Raw genomic sequence first — 19,625 nt, 5'->3', positions numbered from 1 at the left:
AAACCTTATAGATAAGTAAATAAGGAATAATTCTATAGGACTTAATTTAAAGCTAAATTAAGGGTATTATAGAGAATATTAAAAAGATTATTATATTAGAGGGCGATAACGAGTACCCTAAGGGCCGCGAGAGTAAGAGATTATATAAAGGGCGTAGACGTATTAGAGAGCTATTTAAACACTTCTAAATCTAAGACGATTAAAATAGCGATAGCGAGAACAGTGAGAACAGCGATAACTATAAAAATATAGAGATAGAAGAGAAGGACGAGTTTAATGCGGACACTACTAACTAATTAAATAGCCGACCTTACTTTCTATAGGAGTGCTATAGTAAAAGAGACGAAGGGTTTAGACACAAGGATAGGCATGGACAGGTAGAAAAGGTATAGATAGATGGAATGCCTCCCAAATTAATAGGAATGCCTCAAAAATTAACACTATAGATCTCTATACCAACCCAGCCTTACGCGCAAATAGTAAGGCTACGGCGGCGGCATGTTGCTACAACATGATGCCGTTGTGTTCATTCCATATCAACTGCTCACCTAATTTTGGTGAGGAGTCGATGACATCCGAATACCCTTGCAATGCCGAGAAGCTAAATTTTAGCGCGGCAACTACATTTGGTGCACGTCTCCGTACTCGTAGGTGAAAATGAAATGCGGAGTTGCGGACGAGGCTGCGCGGCAGCTTGGCAAGGCCGGATTTCATTATTACTAAGGTAGGTACCTGGTATCTACTGTGTAGAGTGTCGAAGACGCTTAGAATAGGTCCGTACGAAACAGATGACAAGGCTTTATTCTTGATTCTCCACAGAGTCGAAACTCGTGACAGTCGATAGGTGAAACGGGTGAGATCGAACATCAAGGTGATGGTGACGGTTTGGGTCAATTTTCAGGAGTCGCAGGTGACGGTGTTCCTTTCTGAAACACCCGACAGAACTGCCCTTGGCTGGGCTCAGTGGACACTGGACTGCAGGACTGCAGGACTGGGGGCGAGAGAAGGCTACTCTTGCCGTCGTGCATCACCATTCTAACTCGAACGGAAGATCTGAAACGATTACTTGCAGATCTGGCTCGCAACCGATCCTGGCTGGTCATGCAGGCACAGAGTTGAGCAGCCTGAGGGCAGAGTGGGCAGATTACATGTTACGTGAAATCATCCCAGGTTTGAACTCTTGCAAGTGTCGAGCAGATGATGCCCAATAACATACAAAACCATGCTTGGGTCGTCGAAGCAGATAAGGGTCAGGGTCTGGTCTGTCTTTGTTTGAAGCCGACACTGCTGAGAAAGCCATCAACCAAAGAATGATGACTTGGGTTGACAGGAGTTGGTCTGTGGTCAAGAAAGGGTCTATAAAGTTTTGAGAAGCGCTTGACGTGAGCCACCGAGGGCGCACTGGGGATATCGTGGCTTCGATCTGTTCAATGTTTCAGCATCACCCGGCCAGAGCGGATTTGAAAACAGTTTGGCGGTTGTAAACTTGTGAGTGGTTGAACAGCCCATCCTTCTCCCGTTCTCGTTGCCCCTTATCAACAGATGAGGAACCGCCGTGGCAGCATGGGAGGGGGACGAGTACTCCGTAACTAGAGTCGAATGGCGGAGAATTTGGGAAGGGCACGAAGGCATAGGCTCACTAGGCATGCCTCTGGGCGAACCACGGCAAGCGTCTAGACTGCGAGAGGAATGGCGCACCATGCGAAGAATGAGAGGGGACATCGTGGGTGGCGTCGAGGGCGGCCAGTCCGGTGCTTCAGGGAGGGAGGGCGAGGATGGTGAGTGGTCTCCATGTCCAGGTGGAGGCAACTTAGGGGCATCATGGGCGGTACCTTGCGCGTGCTTGCGCCAACGGGGAGCGCGTGGGCCTGGCCCTTAAGTCCAATAGGCACCGCCAGGCGTCTTTTCTAGTGTGAAGCCATCAAAAATTGCACAGCAGAGTTCGGTGCATGTGTCTATCTCCATCCTCCTGCAGAAGATGCCATTCTCGATCTTCCCAACATCCACTCATTCCATCTCCCGAATTCAAGGGATACTCGCAGACGAGGAAAAGTCTTTCGTTCTTTTTTCCCACCGCAGTCACTCTTTAGACACCCTCCCTTCTGCACTCTCTTGAATCACAATCACACATTCCTTGCTCGTCGGTCGATCCGTCGTAGTTCCCTCCATCGTCCATTCATTCGCCTAACAGTGTCTGCGCTCAGTTGCCATCCTTCCTTGACGACAACCGACCATTCACTTTACCCCCGAATTCGATCCTTCCTCACTGCGGACTGAGTCTGCATTCTTACCGTTCCTTAGCACTTCAGAACTTCAATTCAATTCAGAAATACTTGATAACGTCTATTCTTCGACCATCATATTCACATCATCGCACCTGTCACTGGAAACTCACAGCGCACAAGCCAATCTTCAGGTTTGCAAACACCAAGATATCTTAGTTCACCGTGTATCACATTACGAACCGTCAAAAGACATAAGAATACCCCGACAGACCTCAGTTGCTCGTCATGTCTTCGTCAACCATGTCTCTTGCGCGCGCTTTCACGAGGCGCAACAAGCGCAGTGTTGATCAACCGATGCCCCAACGTGGTACAAGTGTCAGATACGCTCCTGGAACCATCAACCGTACTCAGATCTCACTTCCAACTGAGCTGATCTCGACGACAAACGTCCAGGCTTTGACTGCACCAGACATTCGCACTGCCTCCGGTTCCTCGACTGCCTCAATTTCCTCGGCCAACGACTCGGACTTCTCCACGATTGACCGAAGCTTTCTCAATAACGCCTCCAGTGACACGTCGTCCATTGAAGACAGTGGTCCTGCGACTCCTGTCACACCTGCTTCCGATGATCACAAATCATTCTTCGATGTGAAGCAAGCCGCTTCCGCCGTTCCCGCGATTGCCTCACCGCCTACCGCTGCAACGCCCGCAATTCCAAAACGGGCCCCCTCCCACTCAAAGCAGGCTCATGTTGAGTTGTCACGAAAGCGATCAATGCAGCGGATGTCACCTCCCCCAACAACCCTCAACAAGCCCGCGGTGCGGAGCAGTGCTGATATGTTCACTTCGTCCGCTGACCCCAATCATCCTTTCGGCAAAGAGCTAGCTCAAGTCAATGAGGTCGCAGAAGAGTTTGGTGCCACGGCAAGATTATTGGAGGAAGAGGAGCAAGAAATCATGAGCAAAGGTCTGCGCAAGTTTTGCGTGGAAGAATACTTGGATGAGATCGCTGGCCTCTATGGTGGGATCTTTGAGGACCAACTCGGAACGATGGCGAAGCCGTGGATCTGAAAGATCTAATCAATGGAATCGGCCTAGGCTGATCCACGCACCAGATACACGACTTTATGACAAACGGAGTTTCGAAAAGCGAATTGTTTTTCCTGGGCTGGCCGGCTTGCGGTGTCTTTTATGATGTGATTCGAGAAGGCTTCACTTCCATTCATTCCTTTACATTTGTTTTCGGACAACAAACCTTTTTCTCGACAATGATCGACATGGCGTGTGGTTGGGCTATCCATGTGTGTTGAGCTCATAGGGTCTGGGACCAAATGAGTCAGTGACACTCGGGGTGATAAAAACATAACCTTGAATGGTAATCTTGATCATACGAACATGTCGAATGGAGCTGGAGACCTTTTTTGATTGGAGATCTTCTTGTCAAGAATGGGATCAGATGAAGTGGATGAGGAAAAGGGAAATCTTGTTCAGTACCAACAAACGATAGAGCTGCCAGATGGAGCTATCCAGAGAAACAAGACAATAGAGTCATTCCTTGAAACGTTTTGTCGATTCTTCCTCTTGTTCTTCCCAGCGTCGATGCTTAGCTTACGCCCAGTCCCGAGAAATCTGCACTGTACTCTGTAAGTGCCGCTTCATTACTCAAAGTGGATTGTGGAAAAGGGTCCGCCCACGCCCATACCCGCCTCTCAGCTGCAAAAGTGCTTGCAGTCGCCTCCTCTGGCTTCAGCTATCGAAAAACACATGGTTCAGCAGTAGTGTCTGAAAGGAGCATCTGTCAAGCTGAAATAACAGAAGCAACTTTCTTAAGCATGTGGCCGACACTGACTGTACGGAGTAAGAGTGGAGGATATACAAGTACCCGGAGGTCTGCGTAAACAAATCGAGGTCACCCTTACAGCTGGACAGGGGTCCTTTTGGCTCTGCATTCGGCAAGCTCCAGGCACCTAAAGGCGTGGCTTATCATTTGTGGCCTACAGATCGGAAACTCGCCATTCACGCTGCAGCCGAGAGATTCAGTGGAGTGACGACGACGACCCTCTCAAACCTTGGAATCACTAGGATATGCCTTGACCAATACCAGAAATTCCTGCTGTACGCTATGAACTGTGTATACGAGCACAGCAGATCAAAGTCGCTGCGACACGTACTCTTCTTCTTCCCGCTCTTGATAGACAATCCATATCATTTCATTCCTTCCACCTCCTTCTGGCTGTCAATCCTTGCTGTTGTTACTGCCTTTCTCTCCCTTCGTTCTCAACCTGCGACTGCTCCCTCACCCTCACCGCCGCCGTATTGTTATTGACCTGATCCACTCTAGATCGCGACTTCAAGACGATTGCGGCGCACTCCAATGCCCATGTCTTCCATGAAAGCATTCCATACGGTCCTCGAGATACGCGCCGAGGCTCCCAGCACGAACACTAGTAATGATCAAAACATTGGTTCTGCGAGAGAAGGCTCTCCCTCCCTCTCGGGTCTGATTTCGACCCTGGTCCCTACATTGATCATCGCGGGAATATACTTCGCCCTCTTCATCCTGCTACGGTCCCGATTTCCCAGACAATATGCCCCGCGAACATACTTGGGTGCTTTGCGCCCGCAAGAACGTACTCCTGCGCCGCCCAATACCCTGTTTGGTTGGATACCGTTCATGAAAAAGGTGGGTGAAATGCCCAGATTGAAGAGAAGCATAGTGCCTGACAACAACACCAACATCAGCTCCCAGACGAGTACGTTCTGCAACACAATTCTCTGGATGGCTATTTTCTGCTGCGATACCTCAAGATGTCCATCCTTATTTGCTTTGTCGGTTGCTGCCTCACATGGCCGATTTTATTCCCGATCAATGCGACAGGTGGCGGAGGACAGAAACAGTTGAACCTCCTCAGCTTCAGTAACGTCCAGGACAAGAACCGATACTATGCCCACGTCTTTGTGTCATGGGTCTTCATTGGATTCATCTTTTTTCTAGTCACTCGTGAAATGGTATACTACATCAATCTGCGACAGGCATACCTCCTATCTCCGCTTTATGCTTCGAGAATCTCTTCTCGGACGGTTCTCTTCCAGTCGGTCCCGACCGAGTATGCGGACGAAGCCAAGATCCGGCGCATGTTTGATGACGAGCTCAAGAATGTCTGGATCGCTTCAGATGCAAAAAAGTTGGAAGAAATGGTCTCGGAGCGCTACAAACTATGTATCAAGCTTGAGACTGCCGAAACCAAGCTGATCAAGCTCGCTAATGATGCATACCTGAAGACTATGAAAGGAAAGTCGACAGATACCGAGCGACCTGCTTACAACCATGAGGACTATGGCGAAGAGTCAGGCGCAGCGGCAGGCCGTTGGGTCAGGCCCAAAGACCGTCCTACTCACCGTTTGAAGCCGTTGATCGGGCAAAAGGTCGATACAATCAACTGGTGCCGGGAGGAAATCGGAAGATTGAATCCATTGATTGAAGCCGAGCAGACCAAATATCGATCCGGCGAATCGGAGCCCAGGAATGCTGTCTTCGTCGAGTTCTGGACGCAGACCCAAGCACAGAGTGCCTTTCAAATGGTAACACACCATCAAGCGCTGCATATGTCTCCCCGTGTCGTAGGTCTGAGTCCGGAGGAGATTGTCTGGTCGAACCTGGGTATCACGTGGAAGACGCGGACGATCCGCAATATCATCTCCCTGGCTTTCGTTACTGCTCTGATCATTTTCTGGTGAGTCATGACCTTTTTTGACCGTGGACTATCAGGAGTGATATTAACGGTTGGACAAGGTCAATCCCGGTCGCTGTTGTGGGCTCCATATCGCAGATCTCATACTTGACCCAAGTCGCTCCCTTTTTGGATTTCATCAACAACTGTCCAAAAGTCATTCTGGGAGTCATCACCAATTTATTGCCGACCATTATGCTGTCAATCCTAATCTCACTCGTGCCTGTCATCCTGAGGTTCATGGGGAAAGTGGCTGGAAAGGTAAGTAGTTTCTGCTCTGAATGCTGTGCCACTCAAGCACCAGGGCTCTTTTTATGTCCACCTGAACAGTGCAGCTTCTGACAATTTGCAGCCTACCTTGTCACTCATCGAACTCCGCTGCCACGAATCATTCTTTTGGTTCCAGATTGTGCAGGTCTTCTTAGTGACGACAATGACGTCTGCTGCTAGTGCTGCAGTACCACAAGTCATCAAAAATCCAGGTTCCTTGACCGCCATTCTGGCAAAGAACCTCCCGCTTGCTTCAAACTTTTATATCTCATACTTTATCCTCCAGGGCTTGGTCTTCTCTTCGGGTCAACTGCTGCAGATCGTAGGGTTGATACTTTTCAACGTCATGTCCAGAGTGCTTGACAAAACTCCAAGGAAGATGTACAACCGATGGTCCAGCCTGTCTTCTGTCGGATGGGGGAGTGTCTTCCCAATTATCGAGTAATGTGCAGACCGAAGCTTGTGATTTTTCTCTGCTGACTCTGAACCAGGATGATGACAGTGATTTCCATCACATACTCTCCAATTGCTCCTCTGATGATGGGTTTTGCCACAATCGGCCTTGGATTGTTCTATTTCGCCTACCGATACAATCTCCTTTTTGTCGACAGTTCCGTGATCGACACGAAGGGCCTAGTCTACTCCAAGGCACTGCAACATACTCTGGTCGGCTGTTACCTGGCCGTGATCTGCATGATCGGGCTACTAGGCATACGAGCTGCCCCTGGACCTTTGGTGTTGATGATTATTTTCTTGGTTTTCATGGTTTTGTACCATATTTCTCTGACGACTGCTGTCCAACCCTTGTTGCACTATCTCCCACGGTCATTAGAGTCTGAGGAGGCTGCACTACTTCAAGATGACTCTTTGGGCATGTCTTCGCCTGACCCTCGAGGGAAGAGCAGTTTGCACGAGAAGAATCCCGTCGACGAATTACGACATACCCAAAATAGCATTCGCCCGGACGGCAACAAGCCGGTCTCGATGCTCAAGAGGTTCTTGAGGCCTGACATCTATGCCAGCTACGCCGTACTACGGAAATTGGTACCGCAAGGTTTCGCAGAGATCAGGTACTCGCCTGAAGTCGAAAGAGATGCATACCAAGATCCAGCCTGCAATGCCATTGCACCGCTACTTTGGGTTCCGCATGACGAAATGGGTGTGTCGAGGCAGGAGTGTCTGCATACAAATAAAGTGGTTCCGATGACTGATGAGGGAGCATATTTTAATGAGAAAGGGAAAATAGTCTGGGACCAGGAAGAGACAGGTGGACGACCACCCATTTTCGAGGAGAAGATTTACTATTAATGTACCAGTCCTGCGCCCACGCGAGGCTTGCTGAATGGTGGCCTGAAGTATTAGGCCAACGTGATGCTGAGAACTGCTCGCTACTTTGATATGGCATTGAAGAAGAGGCAAGAATGGAGGGCAAGGGATTGAAGTGCAAAGCGCTGTTTTGATCTTAATGAGTACGAAGATACCCCCTCGGCCGGCAATTGGTATTGGTATTAGTATTGTCATAATGCTTAATAGTACATGTCTTCAGTATGTGCGGCATCAAGGGATGTTCACGTTGTTGGCTCCTACAAGGTGCTGGTTTGGCTAGTGTGGCTCGTTTGGATAGTCCGACAGTATAGGTTTGATCATTACTCCGAACACTACGGAGTACGGAGTGCCTTACTAACGTAAGACTTGGTATGTTAGCCGTTACCCACGAGGTACCTGCGAGGTATGTAGTAATTGTCATCAAACTGTCTGAAAAACAAACGAAGTAACTTGCCCACCACTGTTGACGTACATAGTATACTCGGCCGAGTCGATGCGGAGCCAAAAAGCCATCGACCACATACGACAAGACGAGGCGAGGCGAGACGAGTATTCCGTAAGGCGGCTGCTGCTACATGCCTAGGTAATATGTAACCTGGTGGCTGTGCGAATTGGGGTGACCGGAGCAAGGCCGTCCCAGGATCACACGAGTAGGACCGGGATCTTGGATTCTATGTCAACATAAGATTCATTCCCTGTCGGGACGTGAGTCGAGAGGGTGTATGGAGTTACTGTGATACCACTACTGTTGAAGAGCAATACTGCTAACTTATCCGTACCTACCGTACTCCGATAGGTAGGAGAGTGTAGTGGCTGTGACCAGGGCACCCAGGGGTACTGTAAGGTGCTGATGGGCGCAAGCCCCAATGCCGTCCGGTGTCGGCCTCGGAGGTCTTGAGGGTCGGGGAGTACATAGTAAGTTAGCGGCTGATACGATTCTTCTCGAAGGACGACAAAAACTTGAAGCGAGATTGGCTTTTGGTAACTACAAGTATCAGCGGAAGCGCCTCCTGCTTCGACACTGTACGGAAGACTCCGTACGGAGTAATAATGTGGTCATGTTGGATGCTCGCAAGTCTCCAGTTTAGCCAGGCATGCCAGGGCTCAACTAGGGTGTCAGCAGCGTGCAGCAGTAGAAACGTTGATAAACGGTAAAACGGGTTATTTCTTGGTTGCCTAGAATGGCAACCAATTCGACAATAATGCAAATCATCTTTTCGAAAGGAAAAAAAGGCCGATCGTTCAATCATGATTCCGAGTCACCCACGAGTGGCAGATCGACGAATACTGTAACTCGTACTCGTACCTTCGTTTACCATATTCACGTGCATATTGGCTGACTTGATCGTGGTCTGCCACGTCTGCTCGAGTCATTCGGCAAGGTCCCAGGCACGGCCGAACATGGGTGAAGGCCTTGGGTTAGAGTGCATTGAAGATCAAAAGCCCAATGCGGATCCTGACACGAGAAGGAAGAACCGCAGCGTGCCACGGTGATTTTCTTCTTTTTGCAGGTGACTCGCATAATGATCGTCGGTGAAGGTAACCTCAAATGCGTGACGGGACAAGTCGGTGGGACAAGTCCACGCAAGTCCCTTGGGTAGTCGTGGGTAGTTTTGCCCAGGAGGCGTCGGTAGTGTCGTGTGGCTTGAGATTGCTTCAAGAGGCTTGCACGGCCCGTTGTTTGACGGTCATCTAGAAGCCGCTGGCTGGCCAGTCTAATAGGGCTTCTGCTCGCACTTGTATTAGAGCCATCATGCTCTATGGCTGTCGTCGATGTGCAATCATCGCCTGACCGATGATAAACTTTTGTTCATGTCCATGATAGCCGACCACAAGTGGGAGCCGAGGGAGCCTCGGTTGCAATGGTATGGAGAGTTCAATAAAAGCGTACGGAGTACACTCGAAAATGCTTGAGTGGGAAGCCATTTCAAGGTTGGATTTGTCTTATGCCGGCCTTCTCTTTACAAGGTCATGCATGCATTCTTACCTTTTTTGGATTACCTTTGCACGAGCACTAAGATTGCTGTTGGCATCTTGGTCTAAAGGCGGCCCAAGAGGTTCGATCCGAATATTTGTTTGGCTGTCGTGGGAGCTAGAGCGGTGAAACCAAACGTCGATCATTATTGCAGGGTTCTCCCCCATACGTGGTAACCGTAGTATCAAGTGTCGGTGAGACAAACTTTCAATAAATGAATCATACAAGTCCCAGTACGACCAGAGTGGACAAGCAAGGACATTTGGTTGTGTTGGCAGCATACTCCGCAAAGTATCAGCACATCATGGTGCTTGTGGCACCTAACTTACTGACGCTTCGGTCCGGGAGCGAAGACGGTCGACATGGGGTCCAGCAGACGATTACTGCTGATGGCCGACTTGATGCATCCTGCATAGTTGTGAGTTTGTCCATTGGTGCAAGTATAGATCGACCATGCAAGAGGGCACATTAGGGCCAGACATGTGGTTTGCCGCATCTCGTCTGCATTTGAAACTTGACATATCCTGGCTGCTGTGTTGGCCAGATAGCTGCTACGCTGTCTGCATCTTGCGTTCCTTCGGTGGTGCCACCACGCTCCATCTGATGTGACAAGGGTGGGGACGGGTTGTCCTTCGGCCGCAACGGTTAGTTATGGGGCGTATGCCAGCTTCAACGCCATCGACGCTTTGGTGGCTGAACTGTTCGGATAGGTGGTACGTTGGCCTGTGGTTCTGGATCCGAAGATGCCGGGTGATGGACAGCTTCGCATGATGCACAGGCCACGTCGGAGAGCCGCAGACTCGATGACGACGGTACGACAGAGTCGGTGATGGTGGTTGGAAGAGGATTGCTGCTCTTTACTACGGAGTACTCGAGTAACATTTGGATACTTGGGTTAGCATTCGTTACGTGTATCGAATGTCACATACGGAGTACTCGTAAAGAGTCTCAAACTCCCCGGATCGTGCCAGTCAAGTAGAGCGTGGGCCTTTTCCGTCACGATCTGGCTCGCTGGATGGACCAGGTCGTTTTGGGTCAAAACGACGTGCCGGACCGCGCGGAAGATGCACTACGTACTCTGGTGATTCAGTAGGATGGCCAAGATAGCCTTCAGCTTGACAAGATGACAAGACTCGAGACCCGGTAGCTGCATGCTAGGCATTGACACCCAAGACCAATGGGAGTGGCAGTGGGAGGTGACCACAAGGAAATCTGAAAAGACGGCGAGGGTTTGAGAAGGAGGAGTGGGGGAGATGGTTGTCGAGACTTGACTGAGATAGGACATTGACAGAGTGCAGCTCCAACGCTCCGACCAGCGAAGAACGAAGACCTAGGCCGTACTCACTAGGCTCAGTGGCTCACTTCCCAGGCACCTAGAGGTGATGCTAAACTGATGACAGACAGGGCAAAGAGGCCAGCGAACGAGAAGGAAATGCAGGGCTAGCAGGGGTTGGTTGGCAGGGATTTAGGCAAGCGGGACGACGAGTAGCGTGGAAAAACGCAGCCTGCATTGACTGGCATCGGGACCGCTCAGTCCCCCTCCTGCCTCTGCCTCTGCCTCTGCCTCTGCCTGCGCCTGCGGGCCTTTACCCCCTCTAGACTCTCTGGCTCTCTGGCTCGCCTGGCTTGCTGGGTGTTCTCACTGTGGTCCTCATCCAATCCATCTGGGATCTTCGCGCTTCAAGCTTGCTCCTCCACCCTTTTCCTCCCATCACTCACATCAATCACAATTTCGGCCATTATTCTGACATTTACCACGGTTCCTCCCTCCCCTTGAACTCTCGCTTCTTTCCAGTATCTACAAGTATCCATACTCCGTACGACCAAACCATTTTCACGTCAAAGCCCACTACTGCATTCAGCCTACTGCGTAATCGGGTCCGGGGTGCAACGAACAAAACTACCCTACCTGTAGCGACAGAAAAACCCAACCGAGCACAGACAGCGAACAGCAGACCGCAGACACCTCGATTTACGTATTACTACTCTAGACCCCCGTCACCACGTTACAGCAGTCCAATTCTCTCGCTGACATTGACTTCGATCGACCTTTCTCCTTCTCTTCCTCCTCCTCATCATCCAACAAACAGCGATCGACTGCATACAGTACCACCAACCCACCTCACCTTCCCTGCATTCTTATTCACCCGGCCCTGGTATCCAACCAGAGAGCTGCGTTGATTTGCTTCCAATCGTCTGTCGACATCTCCGGCCACCTTCCGACACTTGCCCCTGCGACTCCGCCATCTTCTTACTCGCACACCGCATCTTGACTGATCTTTACGGAAGTACTTGTCAGCGTAATATCACCTCGCACAACTTCAGCCGTCGACACAATGTCCTGATTGCGGTTCAACAATCTTGTACACCAGCCCACCCATCCATTGCGGTGGCTATGGCTCAAGCCATGGATGCTCACTCGAGCTTCGTCCACCTTGTCGACAATCTTCCTGTCTGGAAACGCAGCGTTGAGTCGCTGTCGATTCATGCTACTCGGAAGCACGCCGAGTTCGTCGCCGACTTCTCGCAGCTGGTCCACCAGGTCCATCCTAAACGCAGGAAGACTCCTTCAGTTGCTTCCATCCGTACCAACGACGAAGAAGAGATTCAAGAGGATGAAACGGATGTACCTTCGCTCCCCAACAGAGTAGAGATTAATCCCCTCGAGGCAGGAAACAGATATCTCTATGCACAAGCGACCAAGAAAAGAAAGCCCGGAACATCGATCCGCTCGGGTGCCTCGGGTCCTCAGAAATTCAGAAACAAAAACCAGGTAGTGGTATACTACGATTCATATCTGCAGGAACAGCTCGATGCTTTGGTCAAGTCTATCGGTGTTGGCCGCAACAACCTGCGGAAAGGGAAGAACTCGTTTGTAGTCGAAAGAGGATTTCGATTGCCCACTTTAAAAGGAGGAGCTCAGGGATATCCGTCCTTGGATAACTTGAGAAACAACACGATGTCCCGAACCACTTCGCCTATCTTATCTGGGAAGAAGGCTGTCGAGTCAATTGTCATGACAGTCCCAGACAATGATGAGGCGGCTTTTCTCCAAGTGGACAAGGAGCTTGAGTCAATTCAGTCTCTCTGCGAGACAGCAGCGCACCAATTTCTTCGTGATGGAGACTGTAAGGCTGAACTCGACAACATACAATACAAGCTTGGTGCTGTTCTGGCGCAGGCAACTTCCACTGCTGATTCGCTGAAGAAACTTAAAGAGAAGCACGAATTGGAAGAGGAGGGGGAAACTTCTGATACAGAATCCCATGCGGACTCCCTCACCGAACCATCAACTTATGTTATGCCTAATAAGGGCTCGAACATCCATCGAACGACAGTGACTATCAACCGCACCTTGGGAGATATGAGAGCCCGTGGGGCTTTCTTCAGTGCTCCTGCCATTACGGACGACTCTGACACCGATCTCATGGCCGACGACATTGAGGTCGACGACGCCAGTGAGCAGAGTTCGATCATTGTGGACATCTCACAATACCGACTGGCAAATCCGAGAAGGACCCGGGTCTGATTAGGTCACCTCCCGCGGAACTCATCCTGCGAAGGCTTTCATTTGTTTCATTTTCATTGTATAAAGTGTGATTGATTTGGTGGTCGTATTTCAGCGTGGTGTGTGTTATCTCAAGCATTTATGCATCATTTGAGCGGATTTGTTTTGGTCATCGAGGAGAGAGATATGTTGTTTGACAGCCTCCGAGAAGCTAGCGAGGGAAGGGCCCTCGTGGGGGACCCACCACCCAGACGGCGGTGGGCCGAAGGCGGATCTAGTGTTTGCAGTGTTTTGGCATCTATGGCGATGCAGAGGGAGGCACCCTTGGGACGATCACGTCAAGTTCATGCTGCGTGAAGGGAGACTTGTCGTCGTCCGTACTCGCGTTGGGGGCCAGACAGTTGACTTGCTGCAGAGCACGTGGTCTGAGCATGTTTGGGATGTAGAGAGAGATGTGATATCAGAATGTTACGGCCGACTTGATATGGGAATGGGCATTGGCTATGGAGATTGGGATATCTATTGATTGCCGTTTGAGCTTGGATATCAATGCTTGGGGCGTGGCGTGAGGACTGGATCGAGTCGCATCAGATATCTTGCAATGATACTGGATTCGAAGTTCTTGAAACTTATGATGATGGCTGTCTTTCTCGTCTTCATTCCCTTGACTGGCATCACGCTAGAATGCCCTTGCAAGACTTTGTCGTCGAGTCACGGTACTCAGCAACTCTGTGCTTCTCGTTGACAACGTCATTCCCGCCAACTCTAGGCGGGAATTCAGGTTCCCCTGTAGATGTCGGACGAGACTTCCACGATCTCCGGGGCTTCCGAGAGGTTTCGTCTTGATGACGACGGCCGACGTCGAGGTGGAATTTTTGACGTTTTTGACAAGTTTGGACCAACCAACTTTTAACGCCTTTTGACAGGCGTATTACGAGTACGAGCTCAAAAGATTCGATCAGGATCGGAAAGAGAAGATGGTTCAGAGCAAAGCTTCGAAGACAAATGACGATAGTGGAAGTCGCCAGGCCGCACTGCCACGGTCAGAGGGCGCCGGATTAGGGTGCGAATCTTCATCTTCATTTGATGGCGTACGTTCACCACTACCTGTAGCCCCTCGTGACATCGTGGCAGGTGAACTTGAAGGAAGATGCTGCAGTGAGCAGCCGTGAGCGGTAGCGTGTTGGGACGTTCCGAATGCCCTTTACGGGGACCAAGATGAACCCGTGCAGTCGACAAAAATGTCTCTTCCTGTGTGAATCGTTGTGTGGAACTACAGTACCAAGTACAAGTACTTCACATGGGCTCTAGTACAACCGAGGTCGATAGATACCTGGCACCCAGCCTGGTTCCTAGGTACATAGTAAAGGCTTTACCTCCCGATTCTGAAAAGGGGCTCGATCGGCATAGTACAGGTCATCCTCGTACGAGTGGTGTCAGCTACTCATGTACAAAAAAACTGTAAGAGCGAAGGAGGGACGACAAGTCTTTCCTTTTACACTACCAAAGGTAGGTACCCTCAGCGCCCAGGAAGGACCGCTTCATGTTCGCTGCCCAGGAAAGCATTCTGATGCACTGAAGGGGAAAGCCCAGCCTGCCGCAGGTCAAACACTGGTGGCTGTGACTAGCCATTTGTGATCCCTGGGTCGCTCCGAATGCCACAGAGAAGCATACCCTTTGTGGTCGGGCGTCTACCTGAGCAGTTTGTTGTGAACAGGTGGGCGACTGGCCATGCACGGTTTGAGCCTCTGCGAGGGTTTTCTCATGACCATGCGGCCAGCTTCGACATATATCCGTACTGTACGCGATATGATGCCGAGCATACCACGCAGATGCTTAGCTTCATCAAGGATATCCCAAACTTCTAGGTATTTCAACCACCGTTACTGGCAACTGCAACACCAGCCGCAGCATTCGTGGCTTGCTCACCGGCAGCTTTGATCCGTGCTTCCTGCACCACACCCCAAAACAGCGCCTTTTTGACCTCGCTAGCCAGCAGCCCTGCCACTTCTTCCGACGCGATCTTGTTGCCTCCTCTGACGACCTGCTCCAACGAGCCATCTTTCAAGACTCTAATGTTCTTGTCGCCAGTGCCTGCCAGCTCTTGACCTCTCCGCCCCATGCTTGCGCCGGTTCTTTGTTTTTTGGCAAGTTCCTTGATTTTCACCGCATGGTCGGCGATCTGCTTGTTGGCGTAGTCCCGGTTGGTGAACAGTGGTGATTGTGAAATTGTCGATGTCCAGTATTTGTTCCACAGAAGGCTTAGTAGGTGTGTGTCTAGTGTCGATTTGTAGTGGGCGACTTCAAGAGCATAGTAGGAATTGGCGTGGGCTCCAAAATCCTCAATCTTGCCGGTGGGAATCGCCTGGAATTCGTCGCTTTCATCGGTGAAGGCCTTATTCGTCGGTCGTTGACCCTCGGGATACGTTCTGAAAGCACCAATCTCAACCTTGCCCGCGCTGACTGTCCGGTCTGGATCAATGACCACGGCGACGAAGGGATCATTGACCATTTGGTGCGTCATTTGAGTATTAACATCGATACCCGACAGCCAGCAGCCATATCCCGGATGTGAATGGTACCATCCGATAGGATTTTCAAGTTGACCTCCTCCGTCTCTTGATGCAACACCGAAGTTGACCATGTATTCATCTGCATCGGCGTGTGCATTGACTCGTGTCTCAGTACCTTCAACCGGTAGTCTGAATGCGTCGGTGATGATAAGGGATTTGCCCGAGACGTAGCCCGTCATCAGGCCCATGATCTCTATGCTTCCACCGGATCGAGCATGTGTGGTCATTTTGAGGAGAGCAAGCGCAGAGATGCGGACGTGTGTAAAATAGTTGGGGTCTTTCTTCCATGGTGCAGCATCCTGAAGAGCTTTGTAGGATTCTGCGTCTGGTAGGTTGTATAGGGCGTTTTGAGACGGGTCGATGGTGATGATGTTGTTCTCGGCTTCCCAACTGCGGAAGGCAGACTGGGTCGACATCTTGTCAGGAAGAACGATAAGTAGGGATTGTCATGAACCAGGCCCAGCAATCAAGGAAATCTCCAGGCTGTGCTGGCTGTGCTGGCTGCGGTCAGAACGAAGTACTCAGTCACTGCACTCGCTGTTACTGTCGAGTGTATGAGAAGAAGGTGAATGCGGGGTCACGTGCGGGGTGACTATCGGAGGAATACTTATGTAATCAAGCCTCGTCTCGTCAGTGTTCGTTGTTGTTGGCAACGAAGATAAACATCCGCTTCGGATTTCTTTTCGCGATGAACTCGCTGAGCTCCCACCTGATTCGACAAAAGCCGCTTCGACCATCTGGTGGCCTTTTTCTGTCTTCTTACACATCATTCACCGTTCCTGTCATCGCACACACTTGATCTGATAGACATCCATCCTTGAGCTGCAGGGCCACGAGCCCGAGTCGCAAAACATGCCTGCGCCCATGGATACCAGTTACTTGACGACTCAGGTCACCACAATCATCGGCCAATTGCACTCAATCTTCGACGAGATAGGAGTTCCTCGAAATGAGCGCGAATCTAGAGAAACAGAGCTCTTTGCAGCTTTGTCCGAAACCCTCCACAACCACCTACGCATGGTCAACCAGTACGTTGCCTTATACTCATCCCGCTCTGACATATACTAATTGTCGCTTGCAGGGAAAAGAACGAGATGACCGAAGAGGCGCACAACATCATCAAGACGATCAAGCAGATGGAAGCATCACTAGACGACGAGAAAGATCGAGGATACGATCTGGACAGCAACGGACTTAGAGTTACTTACCCTCTCATCGACTGTTTACGCGACCTCAAAGAGAAATACAATGTTGTCAGCAGACTCCACCGAGAACGATTTGAACAAGTCAAAAAGCTAGTTCAAGCTCTCGATTCATACTCATCGCATCTCGAATCTTCCTTCGTCAAAATCAGACTACCTCCAACTTCGTCCAGCACCTGCCCTCCCACCTTCGACCTGTCTCCCTCATATGTCACAACACTTGACGAAGAGTTTACACGAGTATACGATGAATACAATAGAAGGATGAGCGTTGTCCAGCAACACGCAGAAGAAATCGTGAGATTATGGTCGGAGTTGGGCATTCCTCAAGCACAAACAGATTCTCTCATTGTTCAACACTACCGCGATTCACCCGAACAATTAGGCTTACATCAGGCTGACCTTGATCGTCTCAAGAGCCGGCGGGACAAATTGCTCGATGAGAAGAAGAGCCGCGAAAAGAGACTCGCCGAGGTCAAGAAGAACATTGAGACACTGTGGGACCGTTTGGGTATTGAGCAAGCAGACCGCAAAGCATTCCTGGCTGCTAACCGCGGCTGTGGCCTGCGAGCCATCAACGAATTTGAAGACGAGCTGGCACGATTGAATGAGTTGAAGAGACAGAACTTGCACCTGTTCGTTGAGGACGCTCGCGTCAGACTCCAGGAGCTTTGGGATATGTTGTACTTTTCGGAAGAGGAAATGCTCGACTTCACGCCTGCTTTCTCTGACGTGTACAGTGACGCCCTATTGTCAGCTCACGAAGCAGAAATTGAACGACTTATCACACTCAAGGAGCAGCGGGCGCCGATCTTGGCTGCTGTAGAAAAGTACAAGTCTTTGCTTGCCGACAAGGAGGCTCTTTCAGCATCTGCCGCTGATGCCTCGAGATTGCTGCTGAAACCGCAAAAAGGAGAAAAGCGAGATCCCGGCAAGCTGCTGAGAGAAGAGAAGATGAGGAAGAGAATTGCGAAGGAGCTACCAAAAGTCACAGCCGAGTTGGCCAAGACTTTACAGAGATATGAGGATGAGTATGGTCGCCCATTCTTGATTCACGGCGAGAGATTTCTGGATGAACTCGATGAAGCAGAAACCAAAGCACCACCACCACGGTCCAAGACACCCAATGGGCTACCACCCCGATCCAAGACTCCTGCTTCAACACAAACCTCCAAACCAGCTCCAAGTGCTACCAAATCTGCCCCACAAGCTCGACCAGCCAGTGTAATGAAAGGCCCTCCACCACGATCGACCGCCAAAACGCCGACCGGCAGCAGATCCGGAACAATGAGACAACAGGCTCCTCCAGCCTCTACAACAACCGCACCTGCCTCACAAATCAAATCTCCATCAAAGATCCCATCTCGAGTGCCCCTGGGCAATCTCAAGAACGGGAACAATTCTCCTGAGCGTCGAGCTATTCCGCAAGCCTCATCGCAAAGCCAGCATGAACCACAGCACAACTTCGCCCAGAGCACAAGAGCCATGGGGCCGCCTCGAGCACCGCCTCCCAGGATGAGAGATCTCTTCGTACCACCACAGGAGTCGACCGCCACATCTGCCATCTCATCCCAGCCTCAACCCGCTTCCACCACCCGGCCAGCGAGCACAGTGTCCTCCGGCTCGAGTGAAAGCAGTCGATATGTTCGACCAATAAGTCCAGAAGACGTGTACGACGACCGTGAGCGGATGTCTTACATGTCCATATCATTGCTCAACCGTGACAGACAACAGCCTCCGCAACAAGGTGACCCACACTATTCCTCCCACCAACATCATCCGTCTCAATCCTCCTCGACGTCAATACACAGCCAAACCCATAACCACAACGTGCGCTCCAACCCTTCGGCACCACCTTCAACAGCAGTTTCCCGGCAGACTTCGAACACATCCTCGAACATGACGACCGGCACCACCGCCAGTGGTAGCGAAAACTGGGAGACATACTCGGACGCTTCGGAAATGGAGCCGGAGCGTGACGTCCGTGACACGTATTACTCCAAGGTCCATGCTGCTGCCGCTGCCACCACGAATGCCCTGGGCATGAGCCACAATCTCAATGGCAAGAGACCAATGACCGCCTCGGGGCAACCGTCATTTGCAGGACAAATGGCGCCGCCACCGGCCAAGGTCAGGATGCAGATGCAGATGCAGAATGGTCATCACTTCCAGGATCAGCAGTACAGCCAGCAGTTCAGGGATGTTTCGGATGAGAATCTTTCTCATGTCAATATCAATGGCCTGAGGACGAGGGTTGAGGGGAGTGAATCGGCGTGGAGTACCGAGCTTGAGGAGACCTACTGAGCTACCTCCTAGCCTAGTGAGCCTAGCTATGGTTTACAATGCGATGTGGTCAACTCGAGTAATGGAAATCCGGGTTGCGGGTCGTTATTGGTGTTTTTTTTTTCCTAATCTGCGAAAGAAAAAGTCATGGTTCATGGGGTACGCAGAACATGTGTTTTTAAGAGCTTGCGCTGGTCTGGGGGTTGGGGGGTTTTTTCTCGTTCTCGTCACGACTGTTACGATTCATCATCTTCGTTCCGCTTTCGCTTCTGCTTCTGTTTTCGGTGGGTTGGAGTTAGATGTACATGTAAGGCGTACTTAGAAACCGGAAACTGGAAACCGGAGACTGGATGGGGGAGTTTTCCGCAAATGCAACAAACAGCATCATACATGGTGAGCCACAGAGCTTTCCCGGAAGAGTTTTTTCTTCGGTTTCGAGATACAATCGTGGTATGTACTTCTGTCAGAGGAGAAGAAGAAGGAAGGAAGAGGTCCAATACAGATCGGATTGTCCATAACATCAAATTCATGA

The 19,625-nt window shown here is 50.6% G+C and overlaps 5 protein-coding genes across 5 annotated transcripts; 4 read left to right on the top strand and 1 right to left on the bottom strand.

The window, feature by feature from the left end:
• Positions 1 to 1,936: 1,936 nt before the first annotated feature.
• On the top strand, positions 1,937 to 3,773 carry PV05_00487 (uncharacterized protein). The gene has a single exon (XM_013465385.1). The coding sequence runs from the start codon at positions 2,511 to 2,513 to the stop codon at positions 3,294 to 3,296; it is 786 nt and encodes a 261-aa protein (XP_013320839.1). The 5' UTR covers positions 1,937 to 2,510; the 3' UTR covers positions 3,297 to 3,773.
• Positions 3,774 to 4,418: 645 nt separating this feature from the next.
• On the top strand, positions 4,419 to 7,774 carry PV05_00486 (uncharacterized protein). The gene is made up of 5 exons (XM_013465384.1): positions 4,419 to 4,908; positions 4,968 to 5,959; positions 6,019 to 6,217; positions 6,309 to 6,667; positions 6,718 to 7,774. The coding sequence occupies exons 1-5, from the start codon at positions 4,600 to 4,602 to the stop codon at positions 7,532 to 7,534; spliced, it is 2,676 nt and encodes an 891-aa protein (XP_013320838.1). The 5' UTR covers positions 4,419 to 4,599; the 3' UTR covers positions 7,535 to 7,774.
• Positions 7,775 to 11,218: 3,444 nt separating this feature from the next.
• On the top strand, positions 11,219 to 13,663 carry PV05_00485 (uncharacterized protein). Its single transcript, XM_013465383.1, has one exon. It carries the CDS (start codon positions 11,923 to 11,925, stop codon positions 13,054 to 13,056), a length of 1,134 nt encoding a protein of 377 aa, XP_013320837.1. The 5' UTR covers positions 11,219 to 11,922; the 3' UTR covers positions 13,057 to 13,663.
• Positions 13,664 to 14,307: 644 nt separating this feature from the next.
• On the bottom strand, positions 14,308 to 16,126 carry PV05_00484 (uncharacterized protein). The gene has a single exon (XM_013465382.1). The coding sequence runs from the start codon at positions 16,022 to 16,024 to the stop codon at positions 14,909 to 14,911; it is 1,116 nt and encodes a 371-aa protein (XP_013320836.1). The 5' UTR covers positions 16,025 to 16,126; the 3' UTR covers positions 14,308 to 14,908.
• Positions 16,127 to 16,327: 201 nt separating this feature from the next.
• Positions 16,328 to 19,612, top strand: PV05_00483 (uncharacterized protein). Its single transcript, XM_013465381.1, has 2 exons — positions 16,328 to 16,636; positions 16,690 to 19,612. Exons 1-2 carry the CDS (start codon positions 16,461 to 16,463, stop codon positions 19,112 to 19,114), a joined length of 2,601 nt encoding a protein of 866 aa, XP_013320835.1. The 5' UTR covers positions 16,328 to 16,460; the 3' UTR covers positions 19,115 to 19,612.
• Positions 19,613 to 19,625: the final 13 nt, after the last annotated feature.

This window comes from Exophiala xenobiotica (genome assembly GCF_000835505.1).
Source record: "Exophiala xenobiotica strain CBS 118157 unplaced genomic scaffold supercont1.1, whole genome shotgun sequence".
Lineage (NCBI taxonomy): Eukaryota > Fungi > Ascomycota > Eurotiomycetes > Chaetothyriales > Herpotrichiellaceae > Exophiala > Exophiala xenobiotica.
Note: the sequence above shows the minus strand (reverse complement) of the source record. Positions and strands in the feature narration are given on the sequence as shown.